Below are 16899 nucleotides of genomic sequence, written 5' to 3' on the forward strand. Positions count from 1 at the left end.
TTCTATTAAGTTTTGGGAAGGACATCTTTGACACTAGTATCAGACTAGGGAAATGGAAAGTGAACAAGTCCCCTGAAGACCTGAATTACATCTGCTGTTACATTGATTTGATGTGGCAGAATCTTTGCCATTAGACAGAACGGTGCCCTTGTCTGCTTTGGTCTGCGCCTCATAAAAGTTGATAAGGAAGTGTGGCTGTTCTGTATGAGGGATACTGTCATCTCTGCCTGACTTAGAGAGCCATCATGGAGAGCCACACCTACTATGTTCTTTCTTGCAACAGATGGGTTTCCACCTAAGCCAGTCTCCTGTCTGGTTTGTGAGGCGTTACTGTTGTTACAATTCCGTGCACATTTTGTGGGTATTGTCTTTGCTGCCTATAATAATGCCTCTTAAAGTGTTTTTCAGGCAGATTGGCACATTTACTTATGTTTTGTTCAAAGGACATGGGATTACGTTGTGGCATTTTTAACATGGAATGTAAAATGGAAAACTGGAAGCTCAGCTTAACAACCTTGTAAAACAACTTGATTAGAATGATAACTCCATGGACAATAATTGTCTTCACTCTTGTGTGTTGTGAATGATGTATTTGAGTTTTCAGTCTAAAAGGTACCAAGCAGTCATCAGTACGCCACTACCTCTAAGGACTGGTTATATGGGGATGAGCAGAGAATTCAAGCAGTCAGGATTTAGGCTAAGCTGAGGTGGCCCTAAGTTGTCAGCACAAGTTACAGGGAGATTGTGAAATTCTCTCCCTCAGAAATGTAGAGTAGTCTAGACTGGCCTATTTTTGTGCAATATTTAGAGTGAAGGGGAGAGACCAGACCAGACTTTTTTTCATCTCCCTGCAACATTTATTTTCTTTGTCAAGTATTTTTATCAGGATTTTAGAGTCATTTTAATGACATCATTTATTCAAAACTGAAGCGTAGTTTATCCTTCCCAGTAACAGCCAAATGTACAAGATCATAATTTTAAATTATTTATCACAACCTGAGTAAGTGTGAATGTTTTCCCCAACTGAATTTTTGGGTGTAGTTGGTGTGCATGTATTTCACAAGGCATATAAGTACTCTCCTTTAAAACAACACAGGAAACAACGGGTATTGGTGAGTATGTGGAGAAAGGGGAATCCTCTTGTACTATTGGTGGGAATACAAACTGGTGTAGTCACTGTGCAGAACAGTATGGAGTTTCCTCAAAAAGTTAAAAATGGAACTACCCTATAACCCAGCAATTACACTACTAGGTATTTACTCATAGGCTACAAAAATACTGATTTGAAGAGGCATATGCACCCCGATATTTATAGCAGCATTATCAACAATAGCCAAACTATGGGAAGAGCCCAAATGTCCACTGATTGATGAATGGATAAAGAAGATATGGTATATATACACAATGGAATATTACTCAGCCATCAAAAAGAATGAAATCTTGACATTTGCAATGATGTAGATGGAGCTAGAGTGTATTATGCTAAGCAAAGTAAGTCAGAGAAAGACAAATACCATATGATTTCACTCATATGTGGAATTTAAGAAACAGAACAGATGAACATAGGGAAGGGAGGGAAAAAGAGAGAGATGGAAGCAAGCCGTAAGAGACTCTTAACTATAGAGAACAAACTGAAGGTTGATGGAGGGAAATGGCAGGGGATGTGCTAAGTGGGTGATGGGTATAAAGTAGGGCTCTTGTTGGGATAAGGACTGAGTGTTATATGTAAGTGATGAATCCCTAATTCTACTCCTGAAATCAATATTACAATATATGTTAACTAGAATTTAAATAAAATTGAAATTTAAAAAAATGACAAGAGAAAGTCTAGCGTATGCCTTATAAAAATCTACCTTTTATATATACTTAAGTGTTTATATCTTATATGTCATTGCTATGATTAAAATAGAAATTCCCAAAAGAATAGATAAGGTTTAGGTTTAAAACATATAGTTTTGATACACTAAAGTTAACAGTGGCAAAGCAGATAGCTAATAGAAGAGTAACAGAAGTAGCTTTGAGAAGGGAATATAAAAATTTGTATTTATGTGCAAGACTGTGAAGCAGCAGTCAGAAATGGGTGTAAGTGCATACATGTTAGTTTATTAAAGTTTTCATTATGTTGATGTTGCCTGATCATTTCCCAGCAGACATATTATTTCCCTCACAAATGAATGCATCAGATTCTATTCATCTGAGTGATTTGCTTGGTTTGATGCATATTCACATCCTTAGTACTTGTAAAGAGTTTTGTCAATAAGTGTTCTGGAAAGAATTAAATACTGGGATTTATTGGCAGATGCTTATGTCTAGTCTTAATTTGCTCCATAGTCTTGCATTTATAAGACATAGTAACAGAAGTGTGGCGTAGATAAAATATTAACACTACCTACAATATGACATAAACATCTGAGAAGTACACCAGCTCACCTTAATGTTAACGATCATCAATTAGCATTCCCTTTTTCTTTTACGTGGGCATATTCTGTTGGGACAAAACGTTGATCTTACATAAAGACCCATCATTGCCCTGTGATTATCATGTGCATTTTCTATTTGGTCCGTGTAGAGCTTTCTGACAGCATTCATTCACAGCTGAATCTGATTTCATAGCCCTAGTCCTTGTCATTTGCACCCCTCTATCCTGTATTTGGTTTTTTGAAGGCAACCCAGCACATTATTGCCTGTCCAGTTCAATTCAGTGTACATTTACCGAGTGCTTATTTATTATGTGCCAAGACTGTGTGAGTGCTGGGAGACATTGAATGCAGCAGTCTTTGCTCTCAGAGTTTATAGTGTAGTTGGGACCTAGACACTTAAAAAGATAATTTTCATGTTACATAGGAAGAACTAAGGTGATGCTGTACTTAAGGAATAACCAGTTACTTACCTAAATCCTGCTTTAAAGGCAGCTGTGAACTAACGAAATGAAACTCGAACTTAGAGATTTACAGCCAATTTGAGGACATACCGAATTAGCCCATCAGCAAGTATTGACAGCTCCAAGCAGCAGAGCTTAATTAATGAGTTCATCAGTCAACCTCTGGTAGGGACTGAGTGTCACAAAACTCTTAGTTTAGGAAAGATTTCCTATGTCTAAATATAATTCCTCTTTCTGTAGCTGAAGGCTCTTACTGGTAAAAATAGGAGGGCTATTTACCATTATTTATAGGACCTTTATAACCTCAAATTGTTCTCTGCGGAGTCAGAGATTCCCGCCTATGACTGTTGGTGTGCTGCACATGGGTCACAGGTGTGCCTAGAGACAGATCCCCTCAGCTCTTGGGGTGGGTCTTGGGGCATCCATAGTCCCCTGTGATCAGTCTTACTTTGTTCTGAGGGGCCATGCAAATGCTGTCCTTCTCTGAATGCGTGATGTGAGAAAAGCTGGGAGATGTTGCTTTAAACCATCTGCCTTAACGTTTCTTCACAAAGCTAGTTTCCCAAGCAGTTTTGTATCTTATTAACCCTATTCCAGTTCTTTATATAAGGAGCTTTAGTTGAGGTGAAGAAAAGATAGGGCTCTCAAAAGGAACTGACTTCTTTTAAAGACGATTTGTATGTCTGTAATGAGCAGTAGTTGATTTTCTAAATAATTTCTTTTGGCCACCAGTAGTTGAGTGTCCACTGTGATAAAACTAATTCTGTATTTCTCTAGCTTTTTTTTTTCCTTTTTTTTTTTTTTTTTAAACAAAGCTCTGCATCCAACGTAGGGGTTGAACTCATAACTTTGAGCTTGAGTCACATGCTCTGCCGATTGAGCTACCCCGGCACCCCAGTATCTCTAGCTTTTGTTGTAGGTATTCTGAATAGTGGGCTTTGGTGACTAGCTGACATACAAAATAAATGAACACATGAATATTGTGTGTCCTACTATTGATCCACTTCATAAATTTGTTTTAGTAGCGTGTAAATAACTAGCCCGTACAACATGCAGGGTACTGTTGCAGGCTTTAAGAATTCGTTAGTGAGAAGATACCTGGTACCTATCCTCAAAGAGTTTATAGTCTTTAGATAAGAAAGATAATTAAAGAAGTAGTTACAACATGGTGTGATTGGTGCTACCAACGAAGTATGGTAGGGCCAGTTGTTAAAAGCGGAAGATGGTTTACTATATATAGTTACTCGTGGATCATTGGTTAATTTTTGTTTCTTCTAGAGCAACAGTACAACTTTGGTATTTATTTAGAGGAGCTTTCACTGAATATTATTTCCTTAATTATTCACTATAAACTGAGAACTGTTGTGATTTAGACTGTGTCTGATATAATACACAGCTCACCCTAACACCCTAGGTAAAAGTGAGACTTTCAATTCACGATTTTATATCACCAGAAGGGAGTTTTGCTTTTAAGGTTAACGTACTTTTTACCTGTCATTACATACTTAATGACAGATGTGATGAATTAATGCCGTTCTCTTTCTATTTATGTTTTCAGGGAAGGTATTCATGTAAATCAGGAATCGCTGCAGATGCCTCCCTCTGTTACGGAGCAGTTCATTGAGCTGTTGTGTCAGTTCGACCCAAACCAGGTTATAGAGACGCTGCAGGTCCTTGAGTGCTACCGCCTGGAAGAAACCATCCAGGTAAGACCTGGAATGCAGAACGGATGTGAGTAAACTCATCCTAACCATTCACCAGTTTAAACATGAGCAAAAGGAGACTAACATAACATAGCCCCCGGGATCGAACCCAAATAGTCTGCTTCCACAGTGCCTGCTCTACATTGCTGTGGTAAACTGCTGTCCCTTTATTCCAGTAAAGTCAGAAACAGCGCATGTCCATCGCTGTTACTAATCAAGTTTCACAGACGTTCTAGCCAACACACAAGCCAAGACAAAGGAAAAGGAGAAACCAAGCTCTTGTTTGTAGGCTCTGATGGTTAGATAGCTTGCTGGGCATAAGACAGGCTCAGTGGCAGTTAGTAGTCTCAACACGGTCATTGCCTTGGGTCCCTTCCCTTGTTTTCTCCTGTTTCCACATGAACATGACTATGTGCACGTGTGTGTGTGCATGCGTGTACGTATACACACATACATATTCTAATCAATAAGAGGCTAGTATTTAAAATTTATTTTTAAACTACTGTTATATATCCTTTCCTTTATTATCAATACTTATGAAACAGTAATCTGTATTCCCTGTGCCACCTTCTGAACTACTCACACATTTTAAAAATTTTTTAGGTGTAAAATATTTAAAGTATATAGAATTGTACAGAATTTCAAATATCAATGTACCCACCAACCCAGTTTTATAGATGTTCATGTTTGACATACTGGCTTTAAAATTTTTTTTTCAACGTTTTTTATTTATTTTTTGGGACAGAGAGAGACAGAGCATGAACGGGGGAGGGGCAGAGAGAGAGGGAGACACAGAATCGGAAACAGGCTCCAGGCTCCGAGCCATCAGCCCAGAGCCCCAGAGCCCGACGCGGGGCTTGAACTCCCGGACCGCGAGATCGTGACCTGGCTGAAGTCGGACGCTTAACCGACTGCGCCACCCAGGCGCCCCTGACATACTGGCTTTAAATCTTAGTTGTTTGTTTTAGAAATCATCCTCTTTCCCCTCCCCCCACCCCGAGGTTATCACCAACCTGAAGATGGGAAGCATATTCTTCCCATCTATGTTTATTTTTCCTATAAAATGCATGATACAGCAATAGCACTGCTAGGAATTTATTCAAGGGATACAGGAGTACTGATGCATAGGGGCACTTGTACCCCAATGTTTATAGCAGCACCTTCAACAATAGCCAAATTATGGAAAGAGCCTAAATGTCCATCAACTGATGAATGGACAAAGAAATTGTGGTTTATATACACAATGGAATACTACGTGGCAATGAGAAAGAATGAAATATGGCCTTTTGTAGCAACGTGGATGGAACTGGAGAGTGTTATGCTAAGTGAAATAAGTGATACAGAGAAAGACAGGTACCATATGTTTTCACTCGTATGCGGATCCTGAGACACTTAACAGAAGACCATGGGGGAGGGGAAGAAAAAAGAAAAAAAGAAAGGTTAGAGAGGGAGGGAGCCAAAACATAAGAGACTCTTTAAAACTGAGAACAAACTGAGGGTTGATGGGGGGTGGGAGGGAGGGGAGGTTGGGTGATGGGCATTGAGGAGGGCACCTGTTGGGATGAGCACTGGGTGTTGTATGGAAACCAATTTGACAATAAATTTCATATTAAAAAAATAATAAAAAAATAAATAAAATGCCTGACACAGTCTTCCATGTTTATAGAACTTGTAATAATGGTATTAGGGGCGCCTGGGTGGCTCAGTCGGTTGAGCATCCGACTTCACCTCAGGTCAGGATCTCGCGGTCCGCGAGTTCGAGCCCCGCGTCGGGCTCTGGGCTGATGGCTCAGAGCCTGGAGCCTGCTTCCGATTCTGTGTCTCCCTCTCTCTCTGCCCCTCCCCCGTTCATGCTGTGTCTCTCTCTGTCTCAAAAATGAATAAGTGTTAAAAAAAAAAATTAAAAAAAAATAATGGTATCATATGGAACATATCCTATTGCAAATTGCTTTTTTATTAAATTTTTTAAATTTATCAATTGTTATACATGTAGAATTAGCTCATTCATTTTAATGATCATATAATATCAATTGAATGAGTATGCCACAGTTTATTTCCCTATGGATAGACATTCAAATTGTTTCCACTCCTTCACATCCTAAACAATGCTACCTTATACATCTTTGTATGAACCTTTTTATGTGCCCATGTGAGCTTTCTCTAAGTAATTACCTGGAAGTGGAATTACTTAGACAGTAGACTAGCTTATTCTATTGTTACTGCCAAGTTGATCTCCTGTTTGTTTCTATTCTCACCATCAATGTTTTTGGTATTTGTTATTTTTCCACATTCTAGTTGATTCCTAACATTTTTTGGCTTTTTTTTTTTTGAAGTTTATTTATTTTTGAGAGAAAGAGAGAGAGAGCTGGGGAGGGGCACAGAGAGAGGGAAAATGAGAGTGAGAGTGGGAGTGAGAGAGAGAGAGAGAGAGAGAGAGAGAGAGAGAGAGAGAGAGAGAGGGAAAATGAGAACCCCAAGCAGGATCCACACCCTCAACGCAGAGCCTGACTCAGGGCTCAAACTTATAAACTGTGAGATCATGATCTGAGCAGAAATCAAGAGTCAGACACTTAACCAACTGAGCCACCCAGGAGCCTTACACTCTTAGGCTTTTAATTTTTGCCAGCTTGATGGGTATCATTGATTATTCATGACATTGAACATCTTTCCATATGTTTAATGACTTTCAGGTTTTTTTCTCTGAATTATCTGTTCATATCATTTGCCCATTTTTCTACTGAGTTTTTGCCCTTACTGATTTGTAGAAATTCTAATTTCTGCATCTCTAATCCTTCACTGATTTTATATGTTGGGGATGCCTTCTTCCAGTGTATTGTGGCACGTTTCTTTAATTTGGTTTCTAGTGACTTCTATTTTAATTTATCATTCTTTTCCTTTAAGGTTTAAATTTTTGTGTGTGAGTCTTCCTTTTCTACCTTGATGGTATAAAAGATATCCTCTTATACGAGTTTTATACCTTAGCTTTTTACATTTAGGCTTTTAATCCATCTGGAATTAATTTTTGTAAACAGATCAAGGGAGGGATTTCTGTATTTTTTTTTTCCCCCTGTGTATAACCGGTGGTGTATGTGGTATTTCTGGTATCCTTTCCTCACTGATTCATAATGCCATTCTGCTGTATACTGAACTCTCAGATATACATGGATCTTTTTGTGGAATCTCTTCTGTTCATTTGGTCATGTCTTTCCTTTTACTGTTACCACATATTTTAAATAATATAGCTTCACAATAAGGCTTATTATTTGAAAGAAGAGTCTTCCCTTCTCATTGTTTTTCTTTAAAATTCATGTGTACTCTTAGGCTCTTACTATTCTACATCAAATTAGGAATAATGTTGTCATCTTCCTTTAAAAAAACAAAAAACAGGGGCACCTGGATAGCTCAGTAGGTTAAGCGGCTGACTTGGGCTCAGGTCATGAGGTCACGTTTTGTGAGTTTGAGCCCCATATTGGGCTCAGTGCTGACAGCTCAGAGCCTGGAGCCTGCTGCTGATTCTGTGTCTCCCTCTCTCTCTCTGCCCCTCCCCCACTTTTGCTCTGTCTCTGTTTCTCAAAAATAAATAAACATTAAAAAAAAATTAAAAAAACCAACAAACTTCCAGCATTTTGATGAAATATATACAATGAATTTATAGGTTAATTCAGGGAAGATTGACATCTTACAACGTAGAGTCTTCACATTCAGGAACATGGTTGTCTTTTTAAAAGCCTTTTACGTTCTTTAGTGAGGTTTCAACAACTTTTATATGATCTACGAGGTTCTTGCAAATGTTATCTTAAATTTGTTCCTAGATACTTACACTTTTTGTTAACAATGTGGAAGGAAAGGTTTTGAAATGACATCTTTGTTGATTGCTGCTGCTGTATGTTACTAATTTTTATACATTGTTTTGTATCGAAAAGAATCTGAATTCTTTCTTCACTTAAATAGTTTATAGATTTTTTTAATGACAATACTATTTTTCAAGAATAATGGTAGTTTTTCTTGTCTTTAGCTTTTCTTTCTTTTCTTTTTAAAAAAAATTTTTTTTACATTTACACTGTTTTCTTACCAGATGTCTAAGAGCTCCAGGATATTATTTAGAAACAGTGATAGTATGCAATCTTGCCTTGTTTCTGATTTTAAAGGGAATGGGTCTAACATTTTACATTAAATATGGTGTTTATTTTAGGATTTTGATAGATAATTTTTAATAAATTAAGAGTTCATTTCTCAGTTTAGATAAGAGTGTTTTGTTTTTGCTAAGAATGGGTACTGCATTTTATCAAATACTTTTTCCTGCATTTATTGAGATGATCACACTTTTCTCCTTTGAACCTGTTTATATGCTAATAATGTTATTTGTGCCTCTCTGTTCTTGCTGCTAAGAAAGTTTTTTGTTTTTTGTTTTTTGTTTTTTTTTGCTGCTAAGAAAGTTTTATTCTACTTTATTAGTCTTTTCAAAGACTATTTTGGGGTTTGTTGAAACTCTGTATTGTTTCTCTGTTGTTTCTTTCCCATAGCATTATTTTCTGCACTTAATATCTTTCATTTATCTTCTTAGTTTACTTGGTATTTCTTTTTTACTAATTAGAAACTTTTAGTTTATTGATTCTTATTAAGATCTCACTTATACATATGTGTTACCTTTTTTCCAGTGGATATACTCAGTCAGGTAAATGAAAACTTTAAATTAAACAATAGTGAAGAAAAAAGTGAATGAACATGGTTTAGTTAGAACTGCCAAGATGGGCATCTTCTAACACTAGAAAGTCCAATATTTCATATTACACTGGAAAGTAATGTACTACTGAGGTATGAATTCATTATTTACTGTCATATTGTTTTCATCTTTAGTAGGATCCTCTCCACAATCAAAATTTGTGAACAAAAATCCTTATCATTTCTTCTTTCCTAGATTACCCAGAAGTATCAACTTCATGAAGTCACTGCCTATCTATTAGAAAAAAAAGGAGATATTCATGGGGCCTTCTTAATAATGCTAAAGGTAATATTTTACTATATTTGCTTTGTCATTTTCTGTCCACGCCTCCATTCATCAATCTGTCTTTTTATTGAGATATAATTGACCTGTAGCATTGTGTAAGTTTTCATCAGTCCATCTTCATTTCTTGTGTGTCAAAGTAAGTTGCAGACAGTATTGCATCTTACCACTATTTTTATCATGACTAGAGTTTAGTCGTTGGGTAGAACATTTCTTTCTGGTATACTTTTAAGGTGAAATTTATATACAATAAAGTGCACAAGTCTTAAATGTGTCATGTACTGAGTTGTGACAAATGCATACACCTATGTCCCTAGTCCCTAACAAGGTAGAGAACATTAGCTTCATCAGAGAAAGTTCCTTCATGCCTCTTCATACGCATTCCCACTTTTGTCCCCCCACAGATCATCATTTTTCTGATCTTTTTTTTTCACTGTGAATTAGTTTTACCTATTTTATGCATTCATGCATTCATGGGTTCCTCCCTTAGTAGTCTTGTATAATTCTCCTTTCACCATATTTTTGAGATGTATCAGTAGTCTGTTTCTTTTATTGCTGAATGGTATTGTACGAATATACTACTATTCATTCAGTCTCTTGATGATTGACACCTGGGCTATTTCTAGTTTTTGGCTATTAAGAGTAAAGCTACTACGATCACTTTTGTACACAAATATTGTCATTTTCACAGGAAAATGTCAGTACCAAGGACTGGAATCCCTAGGTCATAGGATAGGTCTAGGTTTTAGGTCTATAAAATATTACCAGACCTCTTTCCAAAGTGGTTATTCCATTTTACATCCCCTCCAATAATATATAAGAGTTTGGGTTGCTAATTCTCACCAACAGTTGATGTTCTGTCAGTTTTTCACAAAAATTTTTATCCATTTTTAAAATTGTTATACCTACAATAAAAACTTATCATTTTGGTGGTATTAAGTGTAGTCACATTTTTGTGCAATCGTCACCAATATCCCTCTCCAGAACTTTTTCAACTTCCCAAACTGAAACTATACCCATTAAATGGTAATCTCCCATTCCTCCCTCCCCACATCCCCTGGCAGCCCCCATTCTTTATGACTCCATGAATTTGACTACTCTACCTCACATACATGAAATCACACAGTATTTGCCTTTTTGTATACATTAATGATAAAGTCTTAAAGATTTACCCATGTTGTAGTATGTGCCAGAATTTCATTCAGTTTTAAGGCTGGATAGTACTCCATTTTATGTATATACCAAATTTTGTTCATTCATCTGTTGGTAGACACTTGGGTTGCTTCTGCCTTTCAAACTTTGTGAATAATTCTGCCATGAACATGGGTGTACAAACATCTTTTCAAGACTCTGCTTTCATTTATTCTGGGCATACAACCAGAATGGAATTACTGAATTAAATGAAAATACTATTTTTAATTTTTAAAGAATTGCCATACTGCTTTCCATAGTGGCTACACCATTTTACATTCTCATCAGAAACGCACAAAGGCTTTTAATTTCTTTACATTTTCTCCAACACTTGCTTTTCTCTGTTTTCTTGTTGGTAGCCATTCTAATAAGTGTGAAGTATTGTATCAGTTTTTTAAATACTGTTATCTAGCTAAGGAATAGATTTAGGGATATCCTCTCTTCCTATATATGTATGTATGTGTATCCAGCATACATGCAGCAACATGCAGAGGAGTGGAACTGGACCACTTTCTTACACCATACACAAAAGTAAATTCAAAATGAATGAAAGACCTAAATGTGAGACAGGAAACCATCAAAATCCTAGAGAAGAATACAGGCAGCAGCCTCTTTGACCTTAGCTGCAGCAAAAATGTGACTATACCTCTTACTAGACATATTTCAGGAGGCAAGGGAAACAAAAGCAAAAATGAACTATTGGGACCCCATCAAGATAAAAAGCTTCTGCACAGTGAAGGAAGCAATCAACAAAACTAAACGGCATCTGACAGGTCAGATTATATGGAAGTGATGAATCACTAAATTCTAGTCCTAAAACCATTACTACACTACATGTTAACTAACTTGAATTTAAGTTAAAAAAGATGTTTAGAGCAAGGAAAAAAAAAAGAATTTCTTTATTGGCTTCTAGTTTTTCTCTAGCTGTGTAATCATAAAACAGGCCAGGAAGAATATTCCACAGAGGTTTTGTGTAAGCTCTCAACCTCTTTTAATGTAGAAGTTATCCCTACATCTCTTTTTTCCTTGTCGTCTATTTGTTGAAGATATCGTGAATCTAGTTTTAAAGGATAGTTAAAAGTATTCCTGGCACGGATGGGGGAAAGAAAGGCAGTATATCCTTGAAGGGAATAACACCATTATTTACAAAAGCATAGGAGTACAAAGAAATACGAAAGACTGGGAGAGCAGCCAGCATTTTACTAGGGCTCCACTATCCATGTATTGGCAGGCTAGAAGCAAAGGCTGGGTGCAGATCTGGGAAGATTTTGTAGGACACCCTAAAGAATTAGGACAGACTCTGTTGTTCACACAAGATCAACTAAAAGTTTATAAGCGAAGGAACTGATACAATGTTGTTTCATTAAGACTGCTCTGGTTAGGTAGGAGACTGAGGGGCAGGTAGAAAAGGGGGAGGTTCATCTTAGGGAGGAAGCAGAGAGCACTTGGGAAGCTGTGTAGTGTGGGTGTGAATCTGTGAGGCTTGAGCTGGAGGCAGTGGTGGTGGTGGTGGAGTGGGAAGAGGATTGGATTTGAGAACTTTTGATCTTTGAATATAGTATGGAGGAAATAAGAGGAAGTGGTTGATGACAGTTGTATGATTTTTAGCCTATAAGGGACCTCAAGAAAAAGAGCAAATTTGGAGTAGGAGGGATATATTAAAGGTCACTCTCAGTGTATAGTAATATCTGGAATATCAGTAATGCTGGAATATCAGTTAATGCTTTCTGAGGATCCTAGTATTCGGTTAGAGCAGTGGACACTGCAATTGCATATTTAGAGGTGCCACACTCAAGGCTGTGCCCTCTGCTGTGCAGACAGTCTTGTATGTTCTTTCTTATTCCCTCTCACCCCTTTTTCTCATAGCCCAGTGTGAATTCTATTCCCTTATACAAAGCTTGGATAAATCCTACTCCTAATTACCCTGCTAGAGAATGTCATTGATGACTATATGGTGGTACAACAGAAGCAGAGCGGGGCAGATTAAGTGACACTTGATATTTTGGGTCCCCTTCAGTACTGCTAGCTCTGCTTTCTATATACACAAGAATTCTCTTCTGAATGACAGTAAGGGTCATTCTTTATAACCTTGTTGTTTCTTTAGGTTTTTTCTTGTAAAATATGTAGTTCAAATATTTGTGGATTTGGTAACAGTGTTCCTCTTACCTCCTGTGTTTTTGTTTTGTGTTTTTACCTCCTAGAGACTACAAAGCAAACTTCAGGAGATAACACATCAAGATGAAAGTAAGTTCCTGAGTATAATTTACAATTATTTCTTCCCATGGACCCCATGTTTTAAAAGATGTTGTCTAACAAACTGCATTTATTGACTAATAATTACGTTGATCCGCATAAATACTTGAACATTGATCCCAATTTTAGCTTGTTTTCAAGAGCTCCTAATAGGAAATCATGTAAACCATTGTGGCTTTGTGGTGCCATCAGTGGAGTTCAGGGTACAGAAAAGTAGGCACTTTTCACTGGTATTGTTTTTTTGATTATATTTCTCTGCCAATTTTTAGTTATATATAAATAAGATGCATAACTAAATATTACTGTAATACCTAAATATTACAAAATATTACTAATATACCTAAATATTACTGTAATATGCTAAGCAATCGCAAATCAGAGCTTCTAATGAGGAATAGCCAGTGTTTTCTGCACTGAATTTATGTAATTTTTAGCACAAAGCAGTAAAACTTGACAGTATGGAATGTTAAATGGCCTTGTCACAGATAGATACAAAATTCCCATTATTTTCCTAGACACTTGAGTGGGTTTTTAAAAAATGTTTATTTCTTTTGAGAGAGAAAGCGAGAGTGTGCAAGTGGGGGAGGGGTAGAGAGGGAGGAAGGGAGAGAATCCCAAGCAGGCTCGGCAGAGTCTGATGCAGGGCTTGAACTCAACGAACTGTGAGATCATGACCTGAGCCAAAATCAAAAGTTCGATGCTTAGCCAACTGAGCCACCCAGGAGCCCCTGTATTCCTAGACATTTTAGAAACTAGATTTATTTTTTTTTAATTGTGGTAAAATTCATAGCACAAAATTTACCATCTTAATCATTTGTAAATGTACATTCACAGTGTTGTGCAACCATCCTCACCATCAATCTCCAGAAGTTTTTCAGCTTCCCAAACTGAAATTTTGTATCCATTAGACAATTACTCCCGTTCCCTGCCCCGCGCCCCCCCCCCCCCCCCCCCAGTCAGTCTCTGGCACCTACCATTCTACTTTCTCACTCTGTGAGTTTGATGAGGTATCTTATAAAAGTAGAATTATACAACATTTATCCTTTTCTAAGTCTGGCTTACTGGCCTAGCATAATGTCTTCACAATTTACCCATGTTTTAGCACATGTCAGAATTTCATTCCTTTTTAAGGCTGAATGATATTTCGTTTCATGTATATACCAACTGCATTTTGTATCCTTTTGTCTGTCAGTGGACACTTAAGTTGCTTCCACCTTTTGGCCATTGTGAATAATAATTCGGTGAACATGGGTGTACAAGTATCTTTTTGAAACACTGCTTTCATTTCTTCCGGGTATACACCCAGAAGTGGAATTGCTGGATTAAATGGTGATTCTATTTCTAATTTTTGAGCAACAGTTGGGTTGCTTTTTTCTACAGTGGCTGCATCATTTTTACATTCCCATCAGCAATACACAGGGTTCCAGTTTATTTAAGTCCCCACCAACACTTGCTGTTTTCTTTTTTTTTTTTTAAGTTTATTTATTCTGAGAGAGAGAGAATGCATGTGGGGGAGGGGCAGAGAGAGAGGAAGAGAGAGAATCCCAAACAGGCTCCATGCTGTCAGCACAGAGCCACATATGGGCTCTGTTGCAAAACCATGAGATCATGACCTCAGCCTCTATCAAGAGTTGGATGCTTAACCGACTGAGTCACCCAGGCACCCCTCTGTTTTCTTTAATAGTAGCTATCCTTGGGGCGCCTGGGTGGCGCAGTCGGTTAAGCGTCCGACTTCAGCCAGGTCACGATCTCGCGGTCTGTGAGTTCGAGCCCCGCGTCAGGCTCTGGGCTGATGGCTCGGAGCCTGGAGCCTGTTTCCGATGCTGTGTCTCCCTCTCTCTCTGCCCCTCCCCCGTTCATGCTCTGTTTCTCTCTGTCCCAAAAATAAATAAAAAAACGTTGAAAAAAAAATTAAAAAAAAAAATAGTAGCTATCCTCGTGTGTGAAGTAGTAGTTTATTGTGGTTTTCATTCGTATTTCCCTGTTGAGTAGTAATGTAGAGTGCCTTTGTTATGCCCAGAATTCGTGATCCCCAAAGACCACCAGGGAGCCGAGTCGGATGCAAAAGCAAAGAGCCTTTATTGGAGCTAGTTTGAGCTCAATCCCCTACCTGCACCGACGCAGCGGTGAGATACCGGAGAGGGAGAGCGAGTTTCAAAAGCACAAAGGTTTTATAGGAGTCTAGGGGCAGTTGGTGAGGTAATGGCTGTGGCCTCAGCCGATCAGCTGGGGAAGGGTCGTGGCCTCAGCCAATTGGCTGGGGAAGGGTCGGAGTCCTGTTACGCAGGTCACCGGGCATGTTTTGATCGGGAAGTTTTAACGGGTGAGCGGAGGTTACTCAAGGGGAGGAGGCGTGGTCTGAGGTTTCTGCGATTTTCCCGGAAAGGGGGCACATAGGGGACATAGTCACTCAAGGTGGAGGACACAGAACAAGATGGAGTCGGCCGGCATAGGTCCACCCTTTCACCTTTTCATGTGCATATTGGTTATTTGTGTATCTTCAGAGAAATGTTTACTCAAGTTCTTTGCCCACTTTTGAATTGGATTATATGTTTTCACATCACTTGACATTTTCAAAATAACTCTTCCAAAGTTCATTTGATAGGCGATTTTTAGATTGTCCTGTGTATTTAACAATCAGCACTTCTCTTGGAGCCCGTGGCCCACACATTTCCTTAAACACGTTTACCCTAATTCTTTATAAATTACTTATTTATCTATATTCTTTATGGTTAGATCCTAGGTTTTAGGGTCTGTGTTGTACTGGGGTCATTTGCTATTATACTGAATCTTTTTGGAACCTCAGCATACAATTGAGTGATTTTTCCATATTTAGTTCAGCTAAACATTTAATAATTATTTTTGTACTGTCAATCTCTGTTCAGTCAGATTATGTGAGATTTATTGCATTTATGATATTTTCCTTGTTAATAATTTTTGCAGACATTACATGAAAGATTGAGGGAAAAGTAAGAAGAATGTTTCCCTAAAATCACTGCAATGATTTCCCTAAAATCACTGCAAGAAGCAATAAATTTCTCAGTAATGGTCTCATGTCCACTATTTACTTTCAGATTTAATATTTTTCTAGATACTTAAGAATTTGGGAGGTTCTGCTAATTGCAAGACATTGTGCTAGTTCCTGTGGATTATACACAGATGGCTAACATAGCCGTCATCCAAAGAATTAGCATCTTGTGAAAGAGACAGGTAAATGAAAACATCAAATGCTAGAAGAATCAAGTATTATAAAAGAGGTACAGTGAGAGTGGCAAAGGATTGTGGAAACTTAGGGAATGGTTTGAAACTGATGAATCAAAGATAGTTTGTGAAAGACATGACCTGTCAAGTAAGACTGGAATGGTGAATAGAAGTTTGATTGGGAAAAGCAAGGAAAAAGCATCTGGGCTAAGGAGCACATCATTATGAAAGTGCCTGGTCAGGAACCTCAGGAGTAAGACCTGGTGCAGTGACCTAAGAGCACAGAGGGCGAGAACCTGAGCCAGACTGTTAACTATGTTTAGTTAGGGTCAGAGGTTTATTTATGTTCTGTTTTTAAAACTTGGAAGTCTTTAATGATTTTTGTGGATAGAACTGATGTGTTTGTGACAGTATAAAGGAGAATGAGGGAAGCAAGATTTGGAAGTCAGAAGTTTAATTAAGAAGCTGTTGCAGTTGTGAACGTGAGATGAAGAGAGCCACAGGGCAGAAGTCATGGCATGTGAGGGCACAAAAGTAAAATCAGCAAAAGTGGCAATTTAGTTGGACATGTGGGTGAAGGGGGGTGGGCCATCAGAGATGACGGAGATTTATAAACTGACTTAGAGGTGATGGTTTCATTAACTTAGTTTGGGAAGGGGGAGGAG

General features: G+C 38.0%; 1 protein-coding gene across 7 annotated transcripts in view; it reads left to right on the plus strand.

Moving 5' to 3' along the window:
• VPS8 (VPS8 subunit of CORVET complex) overlaps window positions 1-16899 on the plus strand; it is a 253246-nt gene that overhangs the window by 156819 nt on the left and 79528 nt on the right. For all 7 annotated transcript variants that reach the window (XR_015240159.1, XR_015240160.1, XR_015240161.1 and 4 more), the window contains exons 36-38: window positions 4440-4587; window positions 9503-9592; window positions 12982-13024. Coding sequence is in view for 4 of the 7 variants with exons in the window: in XM_086674896.1 (XP_086531022.1) it covers window positions 4440-4587; window positions 9503-9592; window positions 12982-13024 (281 nt within the window). In the remaining 3 variants the exon portion in view is untranslated. The remainder of the gene's footprint in view (window positions 1-4439; window positions 4588-9502; window positions 9593-12981; window positions 13025-16899) is intronic.

The sequence above is a fragment of the Puma concolor genome, chromosome C2 (genome assembly GCF_028749965.1).
Source record: "Puma concolor isolate L17-30 chromosome C2, mPumCon1.1.hap2, whole genome shotgun sequence".
Classification (NCBI taxonomy): Eukaryota; Metazoa; Chordata; class Mammalia; order Carnivora; family Felidae; genus Puma; species Puma concolor.